General features: G+C 45.9%; 1 protein-coding gene and 2 pseudogenes across 2 annotated transcripts in view; all 3 read left to right on the forward strand.

Moving 5' to 3' along the window:
- Positions 1-22091, forward strand: part of POLR2A (RNA polymerase II subunit A) — a 28495-nt gene that overhangs the window by 3812 nt on the left and 2592 nt on the right. Inside the window, exons 2-25 of one of the 2 annotated variants that reach the window (XM_036267961.1) lie at positions 7647-7779; positions 7952-8088; positions 8183-8356; positions 8465-8746; positions 9071-9232; positions 9377-9597; positions 9781-9913; positions 10412-10536; positions 10636-10846; positions 11384-11593; positions 11673-11841; positions 12025-12119; positions 12266-12469; positions 12626-12848; positions 13253-13436; positions 13859-14030; positions 14124-14229; positions 14325-14530; positions 19236-19460; positions 20033-20279; positions 20600-20700; positions 21285-21389; positions 21486-21668; positions 21874-22077. In XM_036267961.1, the coding sequence (XP_036123854.1) occupies positions 7647-7779; positions 7952-8088; positions 8183-8356; positions 8465-8746; positions 9071-9232; positions 9377-9597; positions 9781-9913; positions 10412-10536; positions 10636-10846; positions 11384-11593; positions 11673-11841; positions 12025-12119; positions 12266-12469; positions 12626-12848; positions 13253-13436; positions 13859-14030; positions 14124-14229; positions 14325-14530; positions 19236-19460; positions 20033-20279; positions 20600-20700; positions 21285-21389; positions 21486-21668; positions 21874-22077 (4212 nt within the window). The remainder of the gene's footprint in view (positions 1-7646; positions 7780-7951; positions 8089-8182; positions 8357-8464; positions 8747-9070; positions 9233-9376; positions 9598-9780; positions 9914-10411; positions 10537-10635; positions 10847-11383; positions 11594-11672; positions 11842-12024; positions 12120-12265; positions 12470-12625; positions 12849-13252; positions 13437-13858; positions 14031-14123; positions 14230-14324; positions 14531-19235; positions 19461-20032; positions 20280-20599; positions 20701-21284; positions 21390-21485; positions 21669-21873; positions 22078-22091) is intronic. The other variant, XM_036267962.1, reaches the window with a different exon arrangement.
- LOC118633844 lies at positions 2311-2748 on the forward strand (annotated as a pseudogene).
- LOC118633845 lies at positions 16580-16860 on the forward strand (annotated as a pseudogene).

Consider the following 22091-nt stretch of genomic DNA (forward strand, 5'->3'; position numbering starts at 1 on the left):
TAGATGTAGAAGTATTTTGCAACATTGTTTGAAAGTATAAATTGTCTATATATTAATGTACTAATAGGAATCCTATTGAATAACTCAGGTTCTATTCTTAGAGTAGAACAAGACCTTCCCAGTAGATTAAATCTCAAACTGCTGAGACACTGCAGCAAATTCACAGGGGTCCAGTGAGAGATTTTAAATTTTCAGGAAGCACAGAAGCACGCCCTGGCAACTACTAGCTCCAGGTAGTTCTTTTTCAACATTAGATGGCACCAAATCCCTTCTGATGGTGTATCTTTGTGAAACTTGAATTTTAGCAGTTGCTAAATTCTGGGCAAAATCAGTGTAGATTGAGAAATAGGGTGGTGCTGTTCAATCTTGTTCCAAGATTTGAGAAGTTGTGCAGTGCTCAGGAGGTATCATAAGTAAGTAATTGTGGTTATTTGGGAAATAAAATACTTGAATATATTTAAAATGTTTTTCTCAATTTATGTGTATTTTCTCGTATGGTTTAAGTTGGTAGGATGTAAATTCTAAAGTTGTTTGTAACTAGGTATTTAGTAAGTGGATTTCTTGTGACCTAGAGAGTGCTGTGAAAATTACTGAGACACTAAGAGCACTGTGAACTGATAAAGGGTAGGAATCTGGTTAAATGAAAAAGATATTGAACAGTATGCAGAATGAGGTCCCATTTATGCAAAAATGGGAACATAGTTTCATTTTATAAAAGAAAAGCCCAGCCAGTGTGGATCAATTAGTTGAGCTCGGCCCATGCACCAAGAGGTCACTGGTTCAATTCCTGGTTAGGGCACATGCCCAGGTTTCAGGCTCAAACCCCAGTAGACGCAGAAGGCAGCTGATGTTTCTCTTTCATATCAATGTTTCTATCTCTCTCTCCCTTTCCCTTCCTTTCTCTAAAATGTCAATTAAAACATTTTTTAAAAGTATGCAAGGCTATTCACAGAACTTACAGGGGTCATTGCTTGTTGGCAGTTTATATAGTGCTTCTGTATTTTTGTTTTTGAATCCTCACCCTAGAAAATTGTTTTATTGATTTGAGAGAAAGAAAGACAAACCTCAATTGTGGCCTGTGTGGCTCATTTGGTTGGAATGTTGTCCCGTGCACTGAAAGGTCACCTGTTTGATTCCGGGTCAGGGCACATGCCCAGGTTGCGGGCTCAATCCCTTGTAGGGGCACCTTCGGGAGGCAACCAATCGATATGTCTCTCACATCAATGTTTCTCTCTCGCCCCCTCCCCTCCCTTTTCCTCTCTCTCTCAAAATCAAAAGGAAGAAGAAAAAGGAATATGTGTTTAGATGTTGCCTAGTAGGGAAGGAAGCAAGGAGGTTTTGGTGCTGGGTTTTTTACAAAGCAAATACAAAAGTCAGGAGAAATGGGTGCTTGAATACATCGAAGGCATTGACTCTTGTTCATTAAAAGCAACTGTCTTCCAAGGAAAGCATAACCTAATATATTTATACCCCAATTTATTCCAAGAAGGGTTTAAGACAGTAATAGACTCTTTTAGGTAGTGTGGGCTACATTGGTGAATGAGAAAGTTATCCTTGTCTTCAAATTATTTATAATCTACTGAGGGATTTCCTGTCATGCAACAAATATTTACTGAGTCCCTATCATGTGCTAGTTACTGTACTAGATTTAAAGATAGCCCTGGCCGGTCTGGCTCAGCGGTTAGAGCGTCAGCCCATGGACTGGAGAGTCCCGGGTTCAGTTTCCGCTCAGGGCACATACCTTGGTTGCAGTTTGTCCCTGGCCCCTGTTGGGGTTGTGTGGATGGCAACCAGTCAATGTGTGTCTCTCACATCGACATTTCTCTCTCTCTCTTCACCCCTCTCTCCCTCCTGCTCTATCTAAAAATAAATGCAAAAAAAAAAGTCCTCGAGTGAGGATAAAAAATAATAATAATAAAGATAAATGAAATATAATCCTTGCCCTGGCCAGTTTGGCTCAGCGGTTAGAGTCAGCCTGTGATCCGGAGAGACCCGGGTTTGCTTCCCGCTCAGGGCATGTACCTCGGTTGCAGTTTGTCCCTGGCCCTGGTTGGGTTGTGCCGGTGGCAGCCACTCGATGTGTCCCTTTCACATCAGTGTTTCTCTCTCTCTCTCTTTCTCTTCCTCTCTCTCCCTCCCGCTCTATCTGAACAAAAATGGAAAAATGTCCTCAGATCAGGATTAAAAATATATATATATATATCTATATAATCCTTGCCTTCAAGAATTACAGTCCACTCTTTGAGGAAGACGTGGTTGCTGCTGCAGTGCAGCTGTGTCCCGCCTGCTCCTGCTCCTGCCTCGCCGCTGTTCCCTCTCGCCGAGGAATAAGTCAGTCAGGAAGCCGCGCCGCAGCCATGGCTTTTGAAGACACCAGAAAGACACCCGTGGAGCGGGAGGTGGCCATCCACCGGATTAGAATTACTCTGACCAGCTGCAGTGTCAAGTCTCTGGGAAGGTGTGTGCTGACTTGATCCGAGGAGCGAAGGAGAAGAATCTTAAGGTGGAAGGACCGGTTTGGATGTCTACCAAGACTCTGAGAATCACTACAAGGAAAACTCCCTGTGGGGAGGGTTCTAAGACTTGCGATCGGTTTCAGATGAGGATCCACCAGCAACTCATTGACTTCCACAGTCCTTCGGAGATTGTTAAGCAGATTACTTCCATCAGTATTGAACCAGGAATTGAAGTTGAAGTCACCATTGCAGATGCTTAAATCAACCTTTTTAATAAATTGACTATCAGTTGCTGGGAAAAAAAAAAAGGAATTGCAGTCCAGCCCTTGCCGGTTTTGCTCAGCGGTTAGAGCATTGGCCTGCGGTCCAGAGAGACCCGGCTTCAGTTCCCACTAAGGGCACGTACCTCGGTTGCAGTTTGTCCCCGGCCCTGGTTGGGTTGTGTGGGTGGCAACCACTCGATGTGTCCCTTTCACATCGATGTTTCTCTCTCTCTCGCTCTTTTCCTCTCTGTCCCTCCCACTCTATCTGAACAAAAAATGTCCGTGGGCAAGGATAAAAAAGAATTGCAGTCCAGTGGGAGAAACAAATGTATGAACAAGTAATTAAAGTTGCACTGAGGATCTTAGTAGGGTGTAGATAAGGTTAGAGAGGTGACATTTGAATTGGGTCTTTTTTTTTTTTTTAATTGATTTTAGAGAGAGAGAGGAAGGTGGGGGGGAGAGAAACCAGTTTGTTGTTTCACTTCTTTATATATTCATTGGTGATTCTTGTATGTGCCCCGACTAGGGATTGAACCCACAACCATGTTTTATCGGGATGACACTCTAACCAACTGACCTACCCAGCCAAGGCTGAACTGGGTCTTAAAGAGTGAAAAGAAGTTTACTGGAAAGGAGGGGCATGTGAAGAAAAGGAATTTTGAGAACTCTGTGGCTTTTGGAACATTAATGGGATAGAGAGGTACCAATTAAAGCTGTTGTAAGAGTGAGTTGAAGCCAAGTTACAAGACCTTGTGTACTTGCTAAAGGCAGAGGAAAGAAAGTTTTTACTGATAGTCTAGGGAACACCTTTTGTTCTGGGACTGGCCATCCTCAGGAGTCTAACCATCATGTGAGTGGTAGTAAGATCTAGTGTTTGGATGAAGGGTTGGGGGCTAAAATAGTTTGTATATAATCTAAAATGACAATTTGTTAATTTATGGTGGAGAACATCCTAGGGCAGCCCTGGCCCAGTCTCAATGCCGGGAAGCAGCATTAGTCCTTAGAAGGTGGTTGGTTGGCTTGGTGAACTTGAACTTGAAGCAGAGGGAGGTGAAAATTTTTTAGTGGGATTTCCCATAGACCTTCTGTAGTAACTCTTTTGGCAGCCAGATTCAGGCTTCCTTCAGCTTTTTTTGTGTTTCTTTCAAGGTGAGCAAACTCCCTCGTGTTTCCCACAATGCAGCTGATGAGAGGTTCCAACCTTGTGAATTCAGTCACTCACCAGGCCTGTCTCCTTGTGTACTAGCACATGCATGCTGAGTGCTCAGGTCTTGATGAGCATCATGGGTGCTCAGAACCTCTTCAGCCTTGCATCTGTAATAGAACATTTTGGTTTTTACCCAGTGGTGGCCAGTCAGATCCATTATGAGGGGATTACTGGTTTGACTGGCAGGGGACAATCTTCTCTCTTTTTTTCCAAGTTCTTTGAGGGCACTTCCCTGCTGTGAAGGTCCTAAGCAGTTTAGTTCAGTTTAACAAACATTTATTGGGAGCCATGGGACCCAGGATGATAGTGAAGTGCTGCCTGTCTGAGAGGTGCTTACAATCTATGGGAAGACTGACCCCAATAGATAATTTTATTGCATATAAGATGTACAGTGATAGAGGTTGCAGAAGCACAGAGGCAGGGTGCCAGACTGTCTTGGGAGGCTGTGGAGAGGCTTTGAAGTAGTGATGCCTGAGCTAAGTCTTTAAATAGCAATTTGTCTTGTAGGGAAGGGCATTTCAAGCATGTATAATAATGTGTACAAAGACCAGGGGAGTGCCGCACATAGCTGGGTGATAGGGGGACCACAGGAGACTCTGTTACTGATGTGGAAAAAGAAAGGAAGGTGAAAACATCATAGAAGCCTTTTCGGAAGCTACCCTGCTGAGTTTGGATGTCATTCTGAGGACAGCAGGTTATAAAGAGCAGCTTTCCATTCTAGAGGGAGCACCCCAATTGGGGTGTGTATGGATTGGAAAAAGACAGGTTGGTGACCTACAGAATGCTGTGATGTAGACCACAAAGGAAATGCCTGACCTAGGGCAGTGGTAGTAGGGATGGAGAAGAGGGGCAAGATTCAAGAAATATTTAGGAGATACAAATGACCAGTACTTGGTGAATGACTGGACAATTACATCCTGGGTTCAAGCAGGCTAATTAAATCCTTAATGATTACATAGTTTATAAGTGATTGAACCAGAATTCCAAATCAGAAGTCTCTGACCTTAGCCCATGCTCTTTCTACTGTTTTATGCCTGTGGGTAAGAAGGAGTAAGTATTGGTTTTGGTCTTGAGTGTCACCATCTTAGATGGGGACTAAAGGAAAAGGAGAGATTTTTGTGGAAAGGGGAGTTTGAATTTAGACATGTTGAATTTGACTTCTTAGTCGGTATCTGTAGGGGGTTCAGTAGATGGTTCCATATGTGACTCCAAAGTCCAGAAAAAGGATGATGCCTGGAAGTAGAACGTCATCAGTATATAATGAAAATCATAGGATAACATATAGGAGGGTAGTATGAGAAGTGTGAATGAACTGAAACCTTGGGGAGTAGCAGTGTTTAAGGAGCAGACCAAGGCAGAGGAACCTGGGAAGGAAACTAACAAGCAGCAACCAGAGAGGTAAGAAGAGAGAGTGAGTGTCGAGGAGTGGTCCATCTGTAGTGTCTCACAGGCCAACAAGCCAAGAGAGAGACAGGTCTTTCACATTTGGCAGAGTTGGAGCTCATCAGGAGTGGTTGTAAGGATGTGTTGGTAGTGGAAGGAGATGGAATATTTAGAAGATAGCTCTGTGTAAGCACTCATAATCACTGCAGTTTGCTGATTTGAACTCACCTTTTTTCCAACATGATGCAGTGGAAAGAATGCACAGGCAAATCATGGTTCGAACTAATGCTTTCTAGTTGCATGACTTGGGTCTCTCAGTTTTGTAGTCTGTAAAATGGAGACGGTGATGCATATTTTATAACCTAGTTATGAAGATAAGAATGAATCGGCTAGCACCGTGCTTGGCACCAAGAAGATGTGTCCTAGAGGTTCAGTAATGATTTATGCTGCGGCATGGTAGGGTGGAATAAGTGTAAGTGGGACCGAAAAGGGTTGGGTTTGACTTCTTGAGCTGGTTCCTCAAGCAAATCACCTCACCAGCCTCAGATTTTTTTATGTCTAAAAAGATAGGAATTCATTCCTAGCTTTGTGATTAGGATTAAACAGACAAGTTACATAAGTATATTTGGTGCCTGGCATGAAGTTGATACTCAGATTGAACCTTTTATTAAATTATTCTAAGTTCTTCTCTTTGGAATTTTAGTAGAACAAAAAGCTTACCTAATTTAAAAGTCTTTGGCTGTCGCCCTGGCCAGTTTGGCTCAGCAGTTAGAGCATTGGCCTGCGGACCAATGAGTCGCGGGTTTGATTCCGGTCGAGGGCACGTACCTCAGTTGTGATTTGTCCCTGGCCCTGGTTGGGGTCGTGTGGGAGACGGCCACTCAGTGTGTCCCTTTCACGTTGATGTTTCTCTCTCTCTCCCTTTCACTCTATCTGAATAAAAAGTGGGAAAATGTCCTGGGGTGAGGATTTAAAAAAAAAAGCCTTCAGCTGTCTGTGTGTGAAAACTAAAGGTTTCGCCCTGGCCGGTTTGGCTCAGCGGTTAGAGCGTCCGCCTGCGGTCCGGAGAGACCCGGGTTCAGTTCCCGCTAAGGGCACGTACCTCGGTTGCAGTTTGTCCCCGGCCCTGGTTGGTCGTGCGGGTGGCAGCCACTCGATGTGTCCCTCTCACATCGATGTTTCCCTCTCTCTCTTCCTCTCTTTCCCTCCCACTCTGTACAAAAAATGGAAAAATGTCCTCGGATGAGGATTAAAAAAAAAAGAAAACTAAAGGTTTCCTCAACCAATCTGTAGCCCAGGGCAAAACTGTCGTCTTCAACTCATATCTAATTCTGAGTTCTTTTTTATTTATGTATATTTTAATGTTTTTATTTGATCTTTAAAGAGAGGAAGGGAGAGGGAGAGATAGAAACATCAGTAAGAGAGAAACATTGATTGGCAGCCCTGACTAGGGATTGAGCCTGAAACCCGGGCATGTGCCCTGACCAGGAATCGAACCAGTGATCTCTTGGTGCATGGGTCGATGCTCAACCACTGAGCCACAGCGGCTGGGCTAATTCTAAGCTCTTCACTTCATCTTTTCTTTAAATGAATTGGTCACAATGAATCCTGGCTCCAGTTTTCTCAGAATTCTAGCCCTTGCCTCTACCATCATCTCGAGGTGCCCTGGGTTTCCTTTTGCTCCAAATAATTTTCACCAACCCTTCACTCTAGGTCCTGGCTCTCTTGTCTTATCATAAAATCTTCATGTCTACATGGAAGGGTTCAAGCTGGCCAGACCCTTGAGAAGGAGGAAGTTAAGAGGATGGGGGCAAGAGTACCTGACTTCACAGAGTTGACAGGGTGTGTCTTGACAGGACACTTGTGCTGTTCCAGGGGAACAGAGAGGCTCCTGCCAGGGGTTCAGGTTCTGGGTTTGATTTCAGCTTTGGGGAAATGACATGATTTTTTAAATGTTTCTTGAAACAACTTTTATTTTGCTGTTAAATCCTATATGTGCTAATGACTTAGAATTCAACCTGGAGGGATGTCTGGTGTTCGAGTCCTAGAGGTAGGCAATTGGTATGGAGCCTGGGATTAACCATATGTTGGTCTGACCACTTTTCCCCAATTCAGACAGTGACTGGGACAGGCTTTTCAAAGACTTGTGATACTCAGCTTTCGTATTTCCAGAGACGTGCACACACTGACGACACCCCCCCCCCCATTTCCCTCACCCCAGGCTAAACCTGGTTAATCGTATATAAGTAGTTTGTGGTTCTTTGAGGCCTTAGCATGTAAAAGCTGGAAACTAGGAATTCTGTTTGGTTATTACTGGCTTTTTCTTCCCCCCCCCAGAAACGAATGTCTGTAACTGAGGGTGGTATCAAGTACCCTGAGACAACTGAGGGAGGCTGTCCCAAGCTTGGGGGGCTTATGGATCCAAGGCAGGGGGTGATTGAGCGGACTGGCCGCTGCCAAACATGTGCAGGTGAGTGGTGGGGTGGGGCAGGGTGGGGTAGGTGGGGTGGGGTAGGGGGTGGGGTTGGTGTAGGATCATGAAGGGAGGGAGAGAGGCTTTAGTCCTTAAAGAAAATCAAACCTAGAGACCTAGTCTCTGAGGTGAGAGCTGGGAGGAAAGTGTTAGGTGTGTGTTCCCACAGGAAACATGACAGAGTGTCCCGGTCACTTTGGCCACATTGAACTGGCCAAACCTGTGTTTCATGTGGGCTTCCTGGTGAAGACAATGAAAGTTTTGCGCTGTGTCTGCTTCTTCTGCTCCAAATTGCTTGTGGATTCTGTGAGTGGGGGATGACCCCTGGCCTGGGGGAAGGGTTATATGGTGCTGGGGCAAAGGAACTGGTCCAACTGATACTGCTCTGCTTTGTCCCTAGAACAACCCAAAGATCAAGGACATTTTGGCTAAGTCCAAGGGGCAACCCAAGAAGCGGCTCACACACGTCTATGACCTCTGCAAAGGCAAAAACATATGCGAGGGTGGGGAGGAGATGGACAATAAGTTTGGTGTGGAGCAGCCTGAAGGCGATGAGGATTTGACCAAAGAAAAGGTAGCTGGGGCTGGCAGAGACTATTAGAGGGAGGGTCCTGGAGGCTGGCCTGAGTGGAGGAAGTAGTCCTATCTCTGGGTTCTAAAGGCCCCTCACTCTCCTTGGAAGGGCCATGGTGGCTGTGGACGATACCAGCCCAGGATTCGGCGCTCAGGCCTGGAGCTGTATGCAGAGTGGAAGCATGTCAATGAGGACTCTCAAGAGAAGAAGATCCTGCTAAGTCCTGAGCGAGTGCATGAGATCTTCAAACGCATCTCAGATGAGGAGTGTTTTGTGCTGGGCATGGAACCACGCTATGCCCGGCCTGAGTGGATGATTGTCACAGTGTTGCCTGTGCCTCCCCTCTCTGTGCGGCCTGCTGTTGTGATGCAGGGTTCTGCCCGCAACCAGGTCAGCAGCTTCTGGACTCTTCCTCTCAGCTGAATGGCTAGGTGTCCGAGGGGAGGGGGGGAGTAGGTATATAGCAGCCAATGTGCATGGGTAACAGACAGATCATCTGGGTCTGAAAATACCCTGCCACTTGCTAGCTGTATGACCTTGAAGAAGGCCCCTAAGGTGGTTAAAGTTCACGAAGGTGCTTCTGAATCTGTGAAATAAGAGACCAGACCTGCCTTCCAGGGTGGTGTGAGGATGATAGAGGTGCTCTGTACTAGCACATGCGTGCTGAGTGCTCAGTAATAGCTGGATTGTGACCATGCTGACTTTATACTTCAGGATGACCTGACTCACAAACTGGCTGACATTGTGAAGATCAATAATCAGCTTCGGCGCAATGAGCAGAATGGTGCAGCAGCCCATGTCATTGCAGAGGATGTGAAGCTCCTCCAGTTCCATGTGGCCACCATGGTGGACAATGAGCTGCCTGGCTTGCCTCGCGTGAGTAAACATACTGTCCATACCCTGTGCATGAGAGGAAAAGGGATTGGGGCCAGGGTAGGGGGCCAGCATGAGGCCTCTGAGCTCTGGAGGAGGGGCCGGTGCTAACTGCTGGGGTGCCCCTCACCCTGTGTTTGCTCACAGGCCATGCAGAAGTCTGGGCGTCCCCTTAAGTCCTTGAAGCAGCGATTAAAGGGCAAGGAAGGCCGGGTGCGAGGGAACCTGATGGGCAAGCGAGTGGATTTCTCGGCCCGCACTGTCATCACCCCCGACCCCAACCTCTCCATTGACCAGGTTGGCGTGCCTCGCTCCATTGCCGCCAACATGACCTTTGCAGAGATTGTCACCCCCTTCAACATTGACAGGTGTGCTCAGTTCAGAAATCCTGCCTGGAGTTGCAGGGGAGACATGAGGGGAATGGGTTTGGAGTGAACAGAAGGAAGCATTGAAGTTTAGAAGCTGGGCTTCCACTTGGGGCTTTGGGATGAGGAATGCCAATAAGGGCTTTCTGGGAAGTGTTTCATTTATTTCACCTCTTTCTTTCCTAGACTTCAGGAACTAGTACGCAGGGGGAACAGCCAGTACCCAGGGGCCAAGTACATCATCCGAGACAATGGTGATCGAATTGACCTGCGTTTCCACCCCAAGCCCAGTGACCTTCACCTACAGACTGGTTATAAGGCATGTAACAGGCCTAGGGGCCTCTTACTCACCTGAGCTGGAAGCTGTCTAGAATGGGGGCTGGTTGGAGTAGAGTGGGCCGGCTGAGGCTGTCCTGTTCATTAGGATCCAGGTTCATTAACTTTCTTTTCAAAAGACTGCTGCTGCCCTAGGCTAGCTTATGGTTGTTAGCCACTGGCATTCTGGGTGGGGGTCACATATATGGCAAGGCAGAGGACTCCAGGGAGGAACAGAGCAGAGGCTTCTTGTTTAGAATATCTTGATTTTTCTCCCCAGACTGTGTTCTCTGAGGTTGGTGGGTGCTAGTCTTAGTCATCTCTGATAACATGGTATCTACCCCAGGGCCTGGGCCAAAGAGGGTGGTTGATAAATGTTTCAAGTGAAATAATACCGTAGTATCATCAGTTTCCATCTATAAAGCATTTTAGGTCCACTTTCATTTCATTCTTAACATACATACCCCCTTCACTGAGACTTTTCCACACTCCACCTCCCTAGGTGGAACGGCACATGTGCGACGGGGACATTGTTATCTTCAACCGGCAGCCAACTTTACATAAAATGTCCATGATGGGACATCGGGTTCGCATCCTCCCCTGGTCTACTTTCCGCTTGAACCTTAGGTCAGTCCCCTGGCTGAGGGTGTCAGACTGGGGCTGGGCTGCTCCCTGAGTTTTCACTGTAGGCATCTTCCCAACTCTGACTTCTCTCTTTCACTGCAGTGTGACAACTCCGTACAATGCTGACTTTGATGGAGATGAGATGAACTTGCACCTACCACAGTCTCTTGAGACACGGGCAGAGATCCAGGAGCTTGCCATGGTGCCACGCATGATTGTCACTCCTCAGAGCAATCGCCCTGTCATGGGCATTGTACAGGACACACTCACTGCAGTGCGCAAATTCACTAAGAGAGATGTCTTCCTGGAGCGGGTGTGTGGTCCTGGAGAGGAGACCTGACTTGGGCAAGCTCGGGGGGGTGGGGGGCAGTGAGGCCAAGCAAGGTTGGGGAGAAAGAGCCGTGACCTTTGCCCTGACTTGCTCGGAACTGACCTGTGAGACTTATTTCTTGTGAGGTGGAAGGAAAAGAGGTTAGGAAAGATTAGAGGCCAAAAAGGGTGTATGACTTCAGCTTTCCGTTTAATTCTGTAAAATTTCATGTAATTTCAGGTATTGTCTTGGGAAGTAAAGATGAAGGGAAAAATAAGTGACCTTGTTAAAATTCTGTTTATCTACTTCTTTCTACTTTCACTTATTTCCTAATAATTATAAGTAACTTGTACTTACTGTTTTTTTCTAAGTCTCATTATGACGAAATTTTAATGAAAGCTTTGGAAAACATTTTTCTTGACATCTATTTGCCTCTAAAATCTGCCTTTCCTCCTTGGGTAGGGTAGCCTGCCCTGACATTTCCAAGAATTGACGCCTGCAGTTGTAAGTTCCCATTTTTCTTGCTCTTTATCTTTACAGGGTGAGGTGATGAACCTCCTAATGTTCTTGTCCACATGGGATGGAAAGGTCCCACAGCCAGCCATCCTGAAGCCCCGGCCCCTATGGACAGGCAAACAGATCTTCTCCCTTATCATACCAGGCCACATCAACTGTATCCGCACTCACAGCACCCATCCGGATGATGAAGACAGTGGCCCTTACAAGCACATCTCTCCTGGGGATACTAAGGTAGGTCTTGGCTTCTGGATGTGTGGGAACAGGATGTAGCAGCCTCAGCAAGGGCCTCGAGTGGGTGCTTTGTCTGTAGGTGGTGGTGGAGAATGGAGAGCTGATCATGGGCATCCTTTGTAAGAAGTCTTTGGGCACATCAGCTGGCTCCCTGGTCCATATCTCTTACCTAGAGATGGGTCATGACATCACTCGCCTCTTCTATTCCAACATTCAGACTGTCATTAACAACTGGCTCCTCATTGAGGGTGAGTATAGGGGCTCTACTAAGCCCTCTCTGTGAATCTTGTTTCCATTGTTTACTATTCTTCTTTCATTCCTCTTTCCTCCTCAGAATTGGTATCCCTCCATCTACTCTGTTGGCTGTGATTTAATCCCATGTTTCTTGGGAGTCCAAAGAAGGTGTTGCTGATGTTTCTTCTTATCTCTAGGTCATACCATTGGCATTGGGGACTCTATTGCTGATTCTAAGACTTATCAGGACATTCAGAACACTATTAAGAAGGCCAAACAGGATGTAATAGAGGTGAGAGGGAAGACTGAGCAAAGACTGAATAAGAATCTTTCATGGACTTTGAACTTAACAAGAGCAAAGAGGGTGTCAGGATTAGAAGTGGAATAAAACAGGGATTGATGTTTCACTGAGAACTCTGCCTCCTCCTTTGCACCCAGGTCATAGAGAAGGCTCATAACAATGAACTGGAGCCCACCCCAGGGAACACTCTGCGGCAGACATTTGAGAACCAGGTGAACCGCATTCTCAACGACGCCCGAGACAAGACTGGTTCCTCTGCCCAGAAATCCCTGTCTGAATACAACAACTTTAAGTCTATGGTTGTGTCTGGAGCTAAAGGTTCCAAGATCAACATCTCCCAGGTGGGGAGCCTTGTCTTTCCAGATGTGGGGCCACACTAAAGATTGGGAGGGAGAAGGAATGTATGTGTTGCTGGGGGAGCAGTTGGGGAAATAATACTAGGAACTCATCCTTAAGGCAAAGGGAGTTAGATGTACCCCACATTATCTGTTTCCCAGGTCATTGCTGTCGTCGGGCAGCAGAACGTGGAGGGCAAGCGGATCCCATTTGGATTCAAGCACCGGACTCTGCCACACTTCATCAAGGATGACTATGGGCCTGAGAGCCGTGGCTTTGTGGAAAACTCTTACCTGGCTGGCCTCACACCCACCGAGTTCTTTTTCCATGCCATGGGGGGTCGTGAAGGGCTCATCGACACAGCTGTCAAGACTGCTGAGACTGGTGAGGCCTTCAGATCCAGGGTCCTTCCATAGGCTAGTACCAGGGGTTACCACAGGCATAGAGGTGCCTGGGGTTAGGGACTGGGGCTTCTTAGAGTAAAGTCTTCTATTGCCAGGTACGTAATTTCGGCCTTTGTGGAAAAAATAGAGACTAAAGCCCAAGAGTTAGGCAAATGCTCTTGTTTGATTGCTATATAGCATTCAAGGGATAGAGCCTCAGGGTCTCTGCTCCTGACCTGTTGCCTGGGGGCTGGTTCCATCTGGTAATGGACCTGGTTTTTAGTAAGAGACCTCCGGGATGAGGGGCTACTAGCTGGCTCTTCCAGGGTTGCCAGCAAGGCGCATCCTGAGATAGGGAGGACTCTTTGGGGTTTGTCATTCTCTTCTTGTGATTACCATCCCCAGGATACATCCAGCGGCGACTGATCAAGTCAATGGAGTCGGTGATGGTGAAGTATGATGCTACTGTGCGGAACTCCATCAACCAGGTGGTGCAGCTGCGCTACGGAGAGGATGGCCTGGCGGGCGAGAGTGTGGAGTTCCAGAACCTGGCTACCCTTAAGCCTTCCAACAAGGCTTTTGAGAAGAAGTGAGGAGGTGGCAGGCGGGTGGTTCTCGCTCCAGCTTCTTAGGTCAGAGTTGTAGGATTTCCCTTTCCACACACAGAGAGACGACCTGGAATGTGTCTTCCAGTGGACCTTGCTATTTACAGCCCTTTCCCCACCCCTCTGACAGCTGTGCTATGGGGGAGTGTGGATGGAGGGTGGAATTGAGACACATCACCACTTTATTCCTGATGATGGTACAAAGCAAGCTTAGAGGGGCTGGCACAGGCTTGGATCCCACTGACAGTTCTTGGACCTAGATCTTAATATTTCCCTGCTCAGGATTCTTGTCTTCAAAGCCCTGTTCCTGCAAAATGTGAACCTTTGAGAGCCTCACAGTGCTCCTTTGCAGGAAACAGGCCCCAGAGGCCACCTGGTTCTAGACTCTGCACCCTGTCATCCGCAGGTTCCGCTTTGATTATACCAATGAGAGGGCCCTGCGGCGCACTCTGCAGGAGGATCTGGTAAAGGACGTGTTGAGCAATGCACACATTCAGAATGAGCTGGAACGAGAATTTGAAAGGATGCGTGAGGATCGGGAGGTGCTCAGGGTCATCTTCCCAACTGGGGACAGCAAGGTGCGTTTGGGCAGGAAAAGCGGGGCTGGAAAAGTGCTCCCCTGTGTAGCTGTTCCCAACTTGTGATCCTTCCTCCCTTCCCTCCTGCCTCAGGTTGTCCTCCCATGTAACCTGCTGCGCATGATCTGGAATGCTCAGAAAATCTTCCATATCAATCCTCGCCTTCCCTCTGATCTGCACCCCATCAAGGTGGTAGAGGGTGAGTACCTACTTTAAGGTCTCCAGGCAAGAATAGAGGTCAAAAGTCTGCTGGGCCATGGTCTACAGACTCTTCACCCTTCATTTGGCCCCCAGGAGTCAAAGAATTGAGCAAGAAGCTAGTGATTGTGAATGGGGATGACCCACTGAGCAGGCAGGCTCAAGAGAATGCCACACTGCTTTTCAACATTCACCTTCGATCCACACTATGTTCCCGCCGCATGGCTGAGGAATTTCGGCTCAGTGGAGAGGCCTTCGACTGGCTGCTTGGGGAGATTGAGTCCAAGTTCAACCAAGCCATTGTGAGTATTATCACCTCAGCCTTGTTTTTCTCCTTTGACCTATTGACTTCTCTAGGCTCTGAGACTAGTCTACCTCTACCAACAAGCACTCTCATTCATTTAGAGTCTGCTGTGTACCAAGTCCTGTGTTTGGGGATTTATACCTTTGTTCCTTAGCAGTCTTAAGATGACTGTAGTAGGGTTCCTGAATGGTTTGGTTCAGCAGTTAGAGCGTCGGCCCACGGACCAAAGAGTCTCGGGTTTGAGTCTGGTCAAGGGTATGTACTTCAGTTGTGGTTCAGTCCCCAGGCCCTGGTCGCAGGCTTGCGGGAAACAACCAGTTGGTGTGTGTCTCTCACATCAATGCCCCCCCCACACACACACACACACACATTCTATCTGAAGATAAGTGGAAAAATATCCTCAGGTGAGGATTTAAAAAAAAAAAAAGATGACCATAATGGGGGGGCGTTGTTAGTCTCATGTTGCAGAGATAAAAACGGCCTTTGAGAGAGAGTATGACTGCATTTGTATGATGGTCATACAAGAAATAAGTGGCATGGCTGGTATATGAAATGGGAATATTGTTCTTTATTTTCTTAAAATGCTTGTAGCATGCAGAATTCTAAGTTAGGTGGAGGGTAGGAGTTTGCAGTAAGCAGAAAAGGGATGTATAACTGTTGGAATATATCATCACTGTCTTAAAGGATTTTATGAGGTAATTGAAGGAGTAAAGCATGCTTTTGACTCCGTTTTATCTAAATCTCTTTTTATAAGTTAAATAATTAAATGCATTAGGAAATACTATGAAATGTGATTGAAAGAAATTTAAAACACTTTGTGTTTATGGATTAGAAAACTTGATATTGTTAAATGGGAAAAGTACTCAAAGTGATTTACAGATTCAATACAATCCCTATCAAATTCTAGATGCCCCCTTTTTACAGAAATTTATAAGCTTATCTTTTAATTCTTAAGGAAATGCAAGGGACCCACAATAGCCAAAACAATTTAAAAAAGAACAAAGTTGGAGGACATATACTTCCCGATTTCAAAACTTACTACAGAGCTACAGTAATCATGGCAGTGTGCTACTGACATAAAGGTACCTATCTAGGTCAGTTGAAGAGAACAGAGAGTCTCGAAATAAACCCTCACATTTATGGTCACTTGATTTTTTAAAAATAAATTTTATTAAGCCCTGGCCAGTTTAACTCAGTGGTTAGAGCATCGGCCCGTGGACCAGTGAGTCATGGGTTTGATCCCGGCCAAGGGCACGTACCTCAGTTGTGGTTCAGTCTCTGGCCATGGTCGGGTCATGCAGGAGGCAGCCAGTTGTTGTGTCTCTCTCACATCGATGTTTCTCTCCCCACCCCGCTGCCCCCATCTGAAATGGAAAAAAATTGTTCTTGGGTGAGGATTAGAAAAAAAAATTGAGTATGTGTGACAAGTTTAATTTCTGGGAAAAGTTTTTTATATGTATTACGTTATTTTAAATTTATACTGAATAGGTCTAGTAAATGCTTATATTCACCGGTCACCAAGAGTAAACAAATGCACACAGCTGGGCTGTGGCTAGTGCAGGTCAACCAGCATGTGTTAAAACTGCTGCAGAGTTTGGCTGGTGTGGCTCAGTGGTTGAGCATCGACCCATGCACCAAGAGGTGGCCAGTTCGATTCCCGGCCAGGACACATGCCCAGGTTGTGGGCCCAGTCCTCAGTGGGGGCATGCAGGAGGTGGCCAATCGATGTTCTCTCTCATCGATGTTTCTATCTCTCCCTTTCACTTCCTCTCTCTCTCAAATCAATAAAGGGAAAAAAATTTTTATTAAAAAAAAAAAATGCTGCAGAGTCCTTCTCAGTTGGTTGAGCGTCGTCCCATGCACCTAAAGGTCGCTGGTTCAATTCCCGGTCAGGGTACATGCCCAGGTTGTGGGCTTAATTCCTGTTGGGGGCTCGCAGGAAGCAGCCAGTCAGTGTGTCACTCTCACATCGATGTTTCTCTCTCTCAAAATCAATTTTAAAAATATTTTTTAAAAAACCGGGTCTCCTCTGCTCCTTCTGTTTGTGCTTTTGTGTGCTGCTGGAGCGTCATCCATTTCTCCATCTGGAAGGACGTTGGTGTTGAGAACATAACTACCATGTCTTACAGTGCTTTGACAAAACCTCAGATGCGTAGCCTCCTGGCCAAATGTCTAAGATTTCATATTGTTGGAGCCGTCATTGTATCCCTGGGTGTTGCATAAGTTTGGTGTGGCTGAACCAAGAAAGAAGGCATACGCAGATTTTTACAGAGGTTATGATTCCATGAAAGATTTTGGAAGGCTGGTATCTTTCAGAGCGCAAAGTGATCTTGGAATGTAAAGAATTTCTTTGGGTTGAATTTCATCAAAGTTTGTCACTGGCCTGTGTTCCTAAACTATGAAACATGAATATTTGAGCTAAGGAATCATTTCTCTTGATAAATAAATAGGGAATTTTTTAAAAAACGGCAGCAGGAAGTCACATCAAGCAACAACAATTACTGCACGCAGTGCCGTGTGATCACATGCTAATCTACCACTGAACATTGTTTACAAGCAGTGACTCTTGGATTTAAATACGTAGACTAGTCCGGCCAGTGTGGACTAGTGGTTGAACATTGACCCATGCACCAAGAGGTTGCTGGTTCGATTCCTGGTCAGGGAATGGACAAATCCCCAGTGGGGAGCATGCAGGAGGCAGCCAATCAATGTTCTCTCATTGATGTTTCTCTCTCTCTCTCTCTCTCCCTTCTTCTTTAAAATCAATAAAGGAAAAACAATTTTTTAAATAAAAATAAATACGTAGACTCTAGTTGTAGACTTGTAGTATTTGTGTCAGAGAAATTATTAGTGTTTTTTCCAACATATGGCCTATTTGCTAAAATTATAACAGTGAAGCCTGGCTGGCTTGGCTCAGCTGTTAGAGCATCAGCGTGTGGACTGAAGGGTCACAGGTTCAATTCCCGGCCTTGGTCGGGTCTTGAGGGAGGCAACCCAGTCAATGTGTGTGTCTCACATCAGTGTTTCTCTCTACTGCACCCCGTCCCCTCCGCTCTTATCTAAAACTCAATGGAGAAATAGCCTCTGGTGAGGATTAACAACAACACAATAATAAATAACCTGTTAATTTAATTATGACCAGATATTTGTTAAAAGCATTTTAAAATTAACAGGATGTTAATTTTCACATGTAACATACAGACCAGAAATTTTGTTCATTATATTGAGGATTTACTGTATATTGAAGACCTAAAAATAAGATCTAAAACTATAAACTCTTAGAAGAAAACACGGGGGTAAATTTTTATGACATAAGATTATGCAATGGGTTCTTAGGTATGGCACCAAAAGCATGAGTAACAACAACAACAAAAACATATAAATTGGAATTCATCAAAATTAAAAACGAATTCAGAGGACACCATCAAGAAAGTAAAAAAGACAACACACAGAATGGAAGGAAATACGTGCAAATCATATATTTGATATAAGGGCCATACGGAGGACTATTACAAGTCAACAACAAAAAGAAAAAATGTCAAAGGATTTGAACAGACATTTTCCCCAAAGAGATAAATGACCAGTAAACACACGAAAAGAAGCTCTGTATCATTAGCTATCAGGGAAATGTAAATGAAAACTATAGTGAGATACCGCTTTATGCCCATTAAAATGTCTAAAATGAAATATAAAGAGACAAGTGTTCACCAGGACGAGGAGAAGGTGGAACTCTCATACACTGCTGGTGAGAATGATGCCACTGCTTTGGAAAACATGGCAGTTCCTCAAAAGTTTAGACATACAGTTACCATACAACCCAGCAATTCCATTCCTAGGAATACACCCAAGAGAGTTGAAAGGTGTGTCCACACAAAAATCTACACAAATGTTTATTATAGCAGCATTATTCATAACAGCCAAAGCAGTAGAAACAACCTTAAATGTTCTTTCATTAATGAAAAGTAATAAGCTATTGCCCTGGCCGGTTGAGTTCAGCGGTTAGAGCCTCAGCCTGCAGACTGAAGGATCTCAGGTTCAGTTCAGGTAAAGGGCCACATACCTGGGTTGCCCCAACCCCAGTTGGGGCTGAGCAGGAGGCAAGCAATCGATGTGTCTTTTTCAAATTGATGTTCCTCCCTCCCTCCCACTCCATCTAAAAATCAATGCAAAAAATATGCTCGAGTGTGGATTAACAAATAAAAAATAAAAGAAAATTCTTTTTTAAAAAAAGTAATAGGCTCTAAGCTGTAAAAAGACAGTGATGAACCTTAAATACATATGACTAAGTGAAACAAGCCAGTCTGAAGGCTTTATACCGTATGATTACAATTAAAAGGTTTATTTTGTGTTATGTAATTATATTTCAATTAAAATGCATTGGGGAGTTTTCCATTTAGAAGACTATTACCAAATGAATACTTACCCTGTAACTTTAGCATACTTTTAGAAATTGGGGATTTAGGTGATAGGGTACCCTTTTTTGGTTACGTAGCACATAAGGTACAAAATGATGTGTGTAAATTGAAGCACTCTCTGATGGAAGGGAATGATCAAATAAGACTGATTTTATTTTTAAGTCTTTGCCTTTCCCAAATGCCTCTGCCCCATGTCTTTTAAGAAGAGAAGATAGTCCTGACTGCATCTTGCTTTCATTCACCAAAAGGGAGGGGCCTTTTCTGATGCTAGCTGTTCTTGTTCTGTAGGCCCATCCTGGGGAAATGGTGGGAGCTCTGGCTGCACAGTCCCTTGGAGAACCCGCAACCCAAATGACCTTGAACACCTTCCACTATGCTGGTGTGTCTGCCAAGAATGTGACACTGGGTGTGCCCCGACTTAAGGAGCTCATCAACATTTCCAAGAAGCCGAAGACTCCCTCACTTACTGTCTTTTTGCTGGGCCAGTCTGCTCGAGATGCTGAGAGAGCCAAGGTAGGACTTAGGGGATGGGCTTCCTGGCAAGAAAAAAAGAAAGGGAACTCTTTTCCTTGAATGAAAAGTTTGGGCCCTGGCCGGTTTGGCTCAGCGGTTAGAGCGTCGGCCTGTGGTCCAGAGAGACCTGGGTTCGGTTCCTGCTAAGGGCACGTATCTTGGTTGCAATTTGATCCTGGCCCTGGTTGGGTTGTGCGGGTGGCAGCCACTCGATGTGTCCCTTTCATATCGATGTTTCTCACTCTTCCTCTCCCTCCCTCCCACTCTATATGAACAAAAAATGTCCTCAGGTGAGGATAAAAAAAAAAAGTTTGGGATTCAGCCCTGGCCCAGTTTGGCTCAGCAGTTAGAGTGTCGGCCCATGGACCAAAGGCTTGCAGATTCGATCCCCGGCCCCAGATAGGGTCGTGTGGGAGGCAACCAATCAATGTTTCTCACACTCTCTCTCATTATATCTGAAAATCCATGGAAAAATACTTTCTGGTAAGGATTAACAACAACAAACAGGAGGGTTTGAAGAGACCTTTGGAGCTGCCCAAATGCCTGTGTCATGAATCCCTCTTTCTTCCCAGGATATTCTGTGCCGTCTGGAACATACAACGTTGAGGAAGGTAACTGCCAACACAGCCATCTACTATGACCCGAACCCCCAGAGCACAGTCGTGGCAGAGGATCAAGAATGGGTGAATGTCTACTATGAGATGCCTGACTTTGATGTGGCCCGAATCTCCCCCTGGCTTTTGCGGGTGGAGCTGGACCGGAAGCACATGACTGACCGGAAGCTGACCATGGAGCAGATTGCTGAAAAGATCAATGCTGGTAAGTCTGGGAGGACCAGCCCAGCCCAGGACTTTTGCCTGGGATCCCTCTCTGTCATGTCACTGCACTCTAGTCTCCAACAAGCCACCTACTCTCACCACCTTCCATGCACTGGTTCTGCTCCCCCAAAGCATCTCTTCTCCAGTTCTCCTCTGCATTCCCTTTTCCTTCTCGGTGTTTCCCCTCCCTTTTTCCAGAAGGGTTCTATGAAAAGAAGGGGGGGATTCAGAAGAGCACCCTGTAAGTACTCTGCAGATGAACAGTGACAGGGAAGCAAGTCCTATAAATGTGTGATCTTTCTCATGGCTCCTCCCCACCAGGTTTTGGCGATGACTTGAATTGCATCTTTAACGATGATAATGCAGAGAAGCTGGTGCTCCGTATCCGCATCATGAACAGTGATGAAAACAAGATGCAAGAGGTAAACGGACTTGATGTGTCAGACATAGGAAGCCATTAAATCTTGTTCATGACCAAAGAAGTTAAAATGAAAGCAACACCAAGGTCACACCACCTAATGTAGGATGGGTTGTGGTGGTTAGCAATAATTGGCAAAACTTTTAGCAGCAAAAATCTGAAATCTGAAGTAACAGTCATATAGCTAAAGCAGATAGTGTTGGAGTGGTGTCCCCATAGCCCTGTCATTGGCTCTCTCCTCCCCCACGGCTCCTGCATGAGGGCAGGTTGGACAGTAGGAATTGCTATGTCCTAGGTGAAGTGGTGTGGTAGCAGGTATAACAAAACCAAAGAAAATGTTTGACTGATGACTTCACTCTTGAACATAGCGTCTAAAAAATTATACAGCAATTGTGGGTACCTGGTGCTTTAATAATAAAAATTCAGAACTTACTATTGAACTGCTGGAGAATAGATAATCTTGCTGAAACTGAAGAGGGTAGTCTGGGGCCTGACTTGACTGTTAGGTCCCTGAGGAGGCTGTAGTTTGGGATAAGCCTGGGAAGGGACTGAAGGATTTCAGGAGTGCTCACCTCACTCCTGTTGCAGGAAGAAGAGGTGGTGGACAAGATGGATGATGATGTTTTTCTGCGCTGCATTGAGTCCAACATGCTGACAGATATGACCCTGCAGGGTATCGAGCAGATCAGCAAGGTCAGCCATTCCTTTCCCAGCAGTCCTTCCACCTTTCTCTTCTCTTCCTCCCACCCCCTACCCCACCCAACCTGAACTCACTCTGTCCCCCTCCAGGTGTACATGCACTTGCCCCAGACAGACAATAAGAAGAAGATCATTATCACAGAGGATGGGGAATTCAAGGCCCTGCAAGAGTGGATTCTGGAGACGGATGGTGTGAGCTTGATGCGGGTGCTGAGTGAGAAGGACGTGGACCCTGTGCGCACCACATCCAATGACATTGTGGAGATCTTTACGGTGAGCCCCTTAGGGCCCTGCTGCCCAGCAGTCTGTTTCTGGGTTTCATGGCAATGGTTGCAGTCTGTGTTCTCCACTTGTGGGATTTTCTTGGTCAGTTTTTTGATTCTGGGCTTCACTGACTGCCCCTCTGGATCCATGTGATGGTGGGAGCTGGGAACAGAGCTACTCTACCTTGACCCTTCACCCCAAACCTCCATACCAGGTATTAGGTATTGAAGCCGTTCGGAAGGCCCTGGAACGGGAGCTGTACCATGTCATCTCCTTTGATGGTTCCTACGTTAATTACCGGCATTTGGCTCTCTTGTGTGATACCATGACCTGTCGTGGCCACTTGATGGCCATCACACGACACGGAGTCAACCGCCAAGATACTGGACCTCTCATGAAATGCTCCTTTGAGGAAACGGTAATGGCAGAACT

The sequence above is a fragment of the Molossus molossus genome, unplaced genomic scaffold (genome assembly GCF_014108415.1).
Source record: "Molossus molossus isolate mMolMol1 unplaced genomic scaffold, mMolMol1.p scaffold_m16_p_19, whole genome shotgun sequence".
Classification (NCBI taxonomy): Eukaryota; Metazoa; Chordata; class Mammalia; order Chiroptera; family Molossidae; genus Molossus; species Molossus molossus.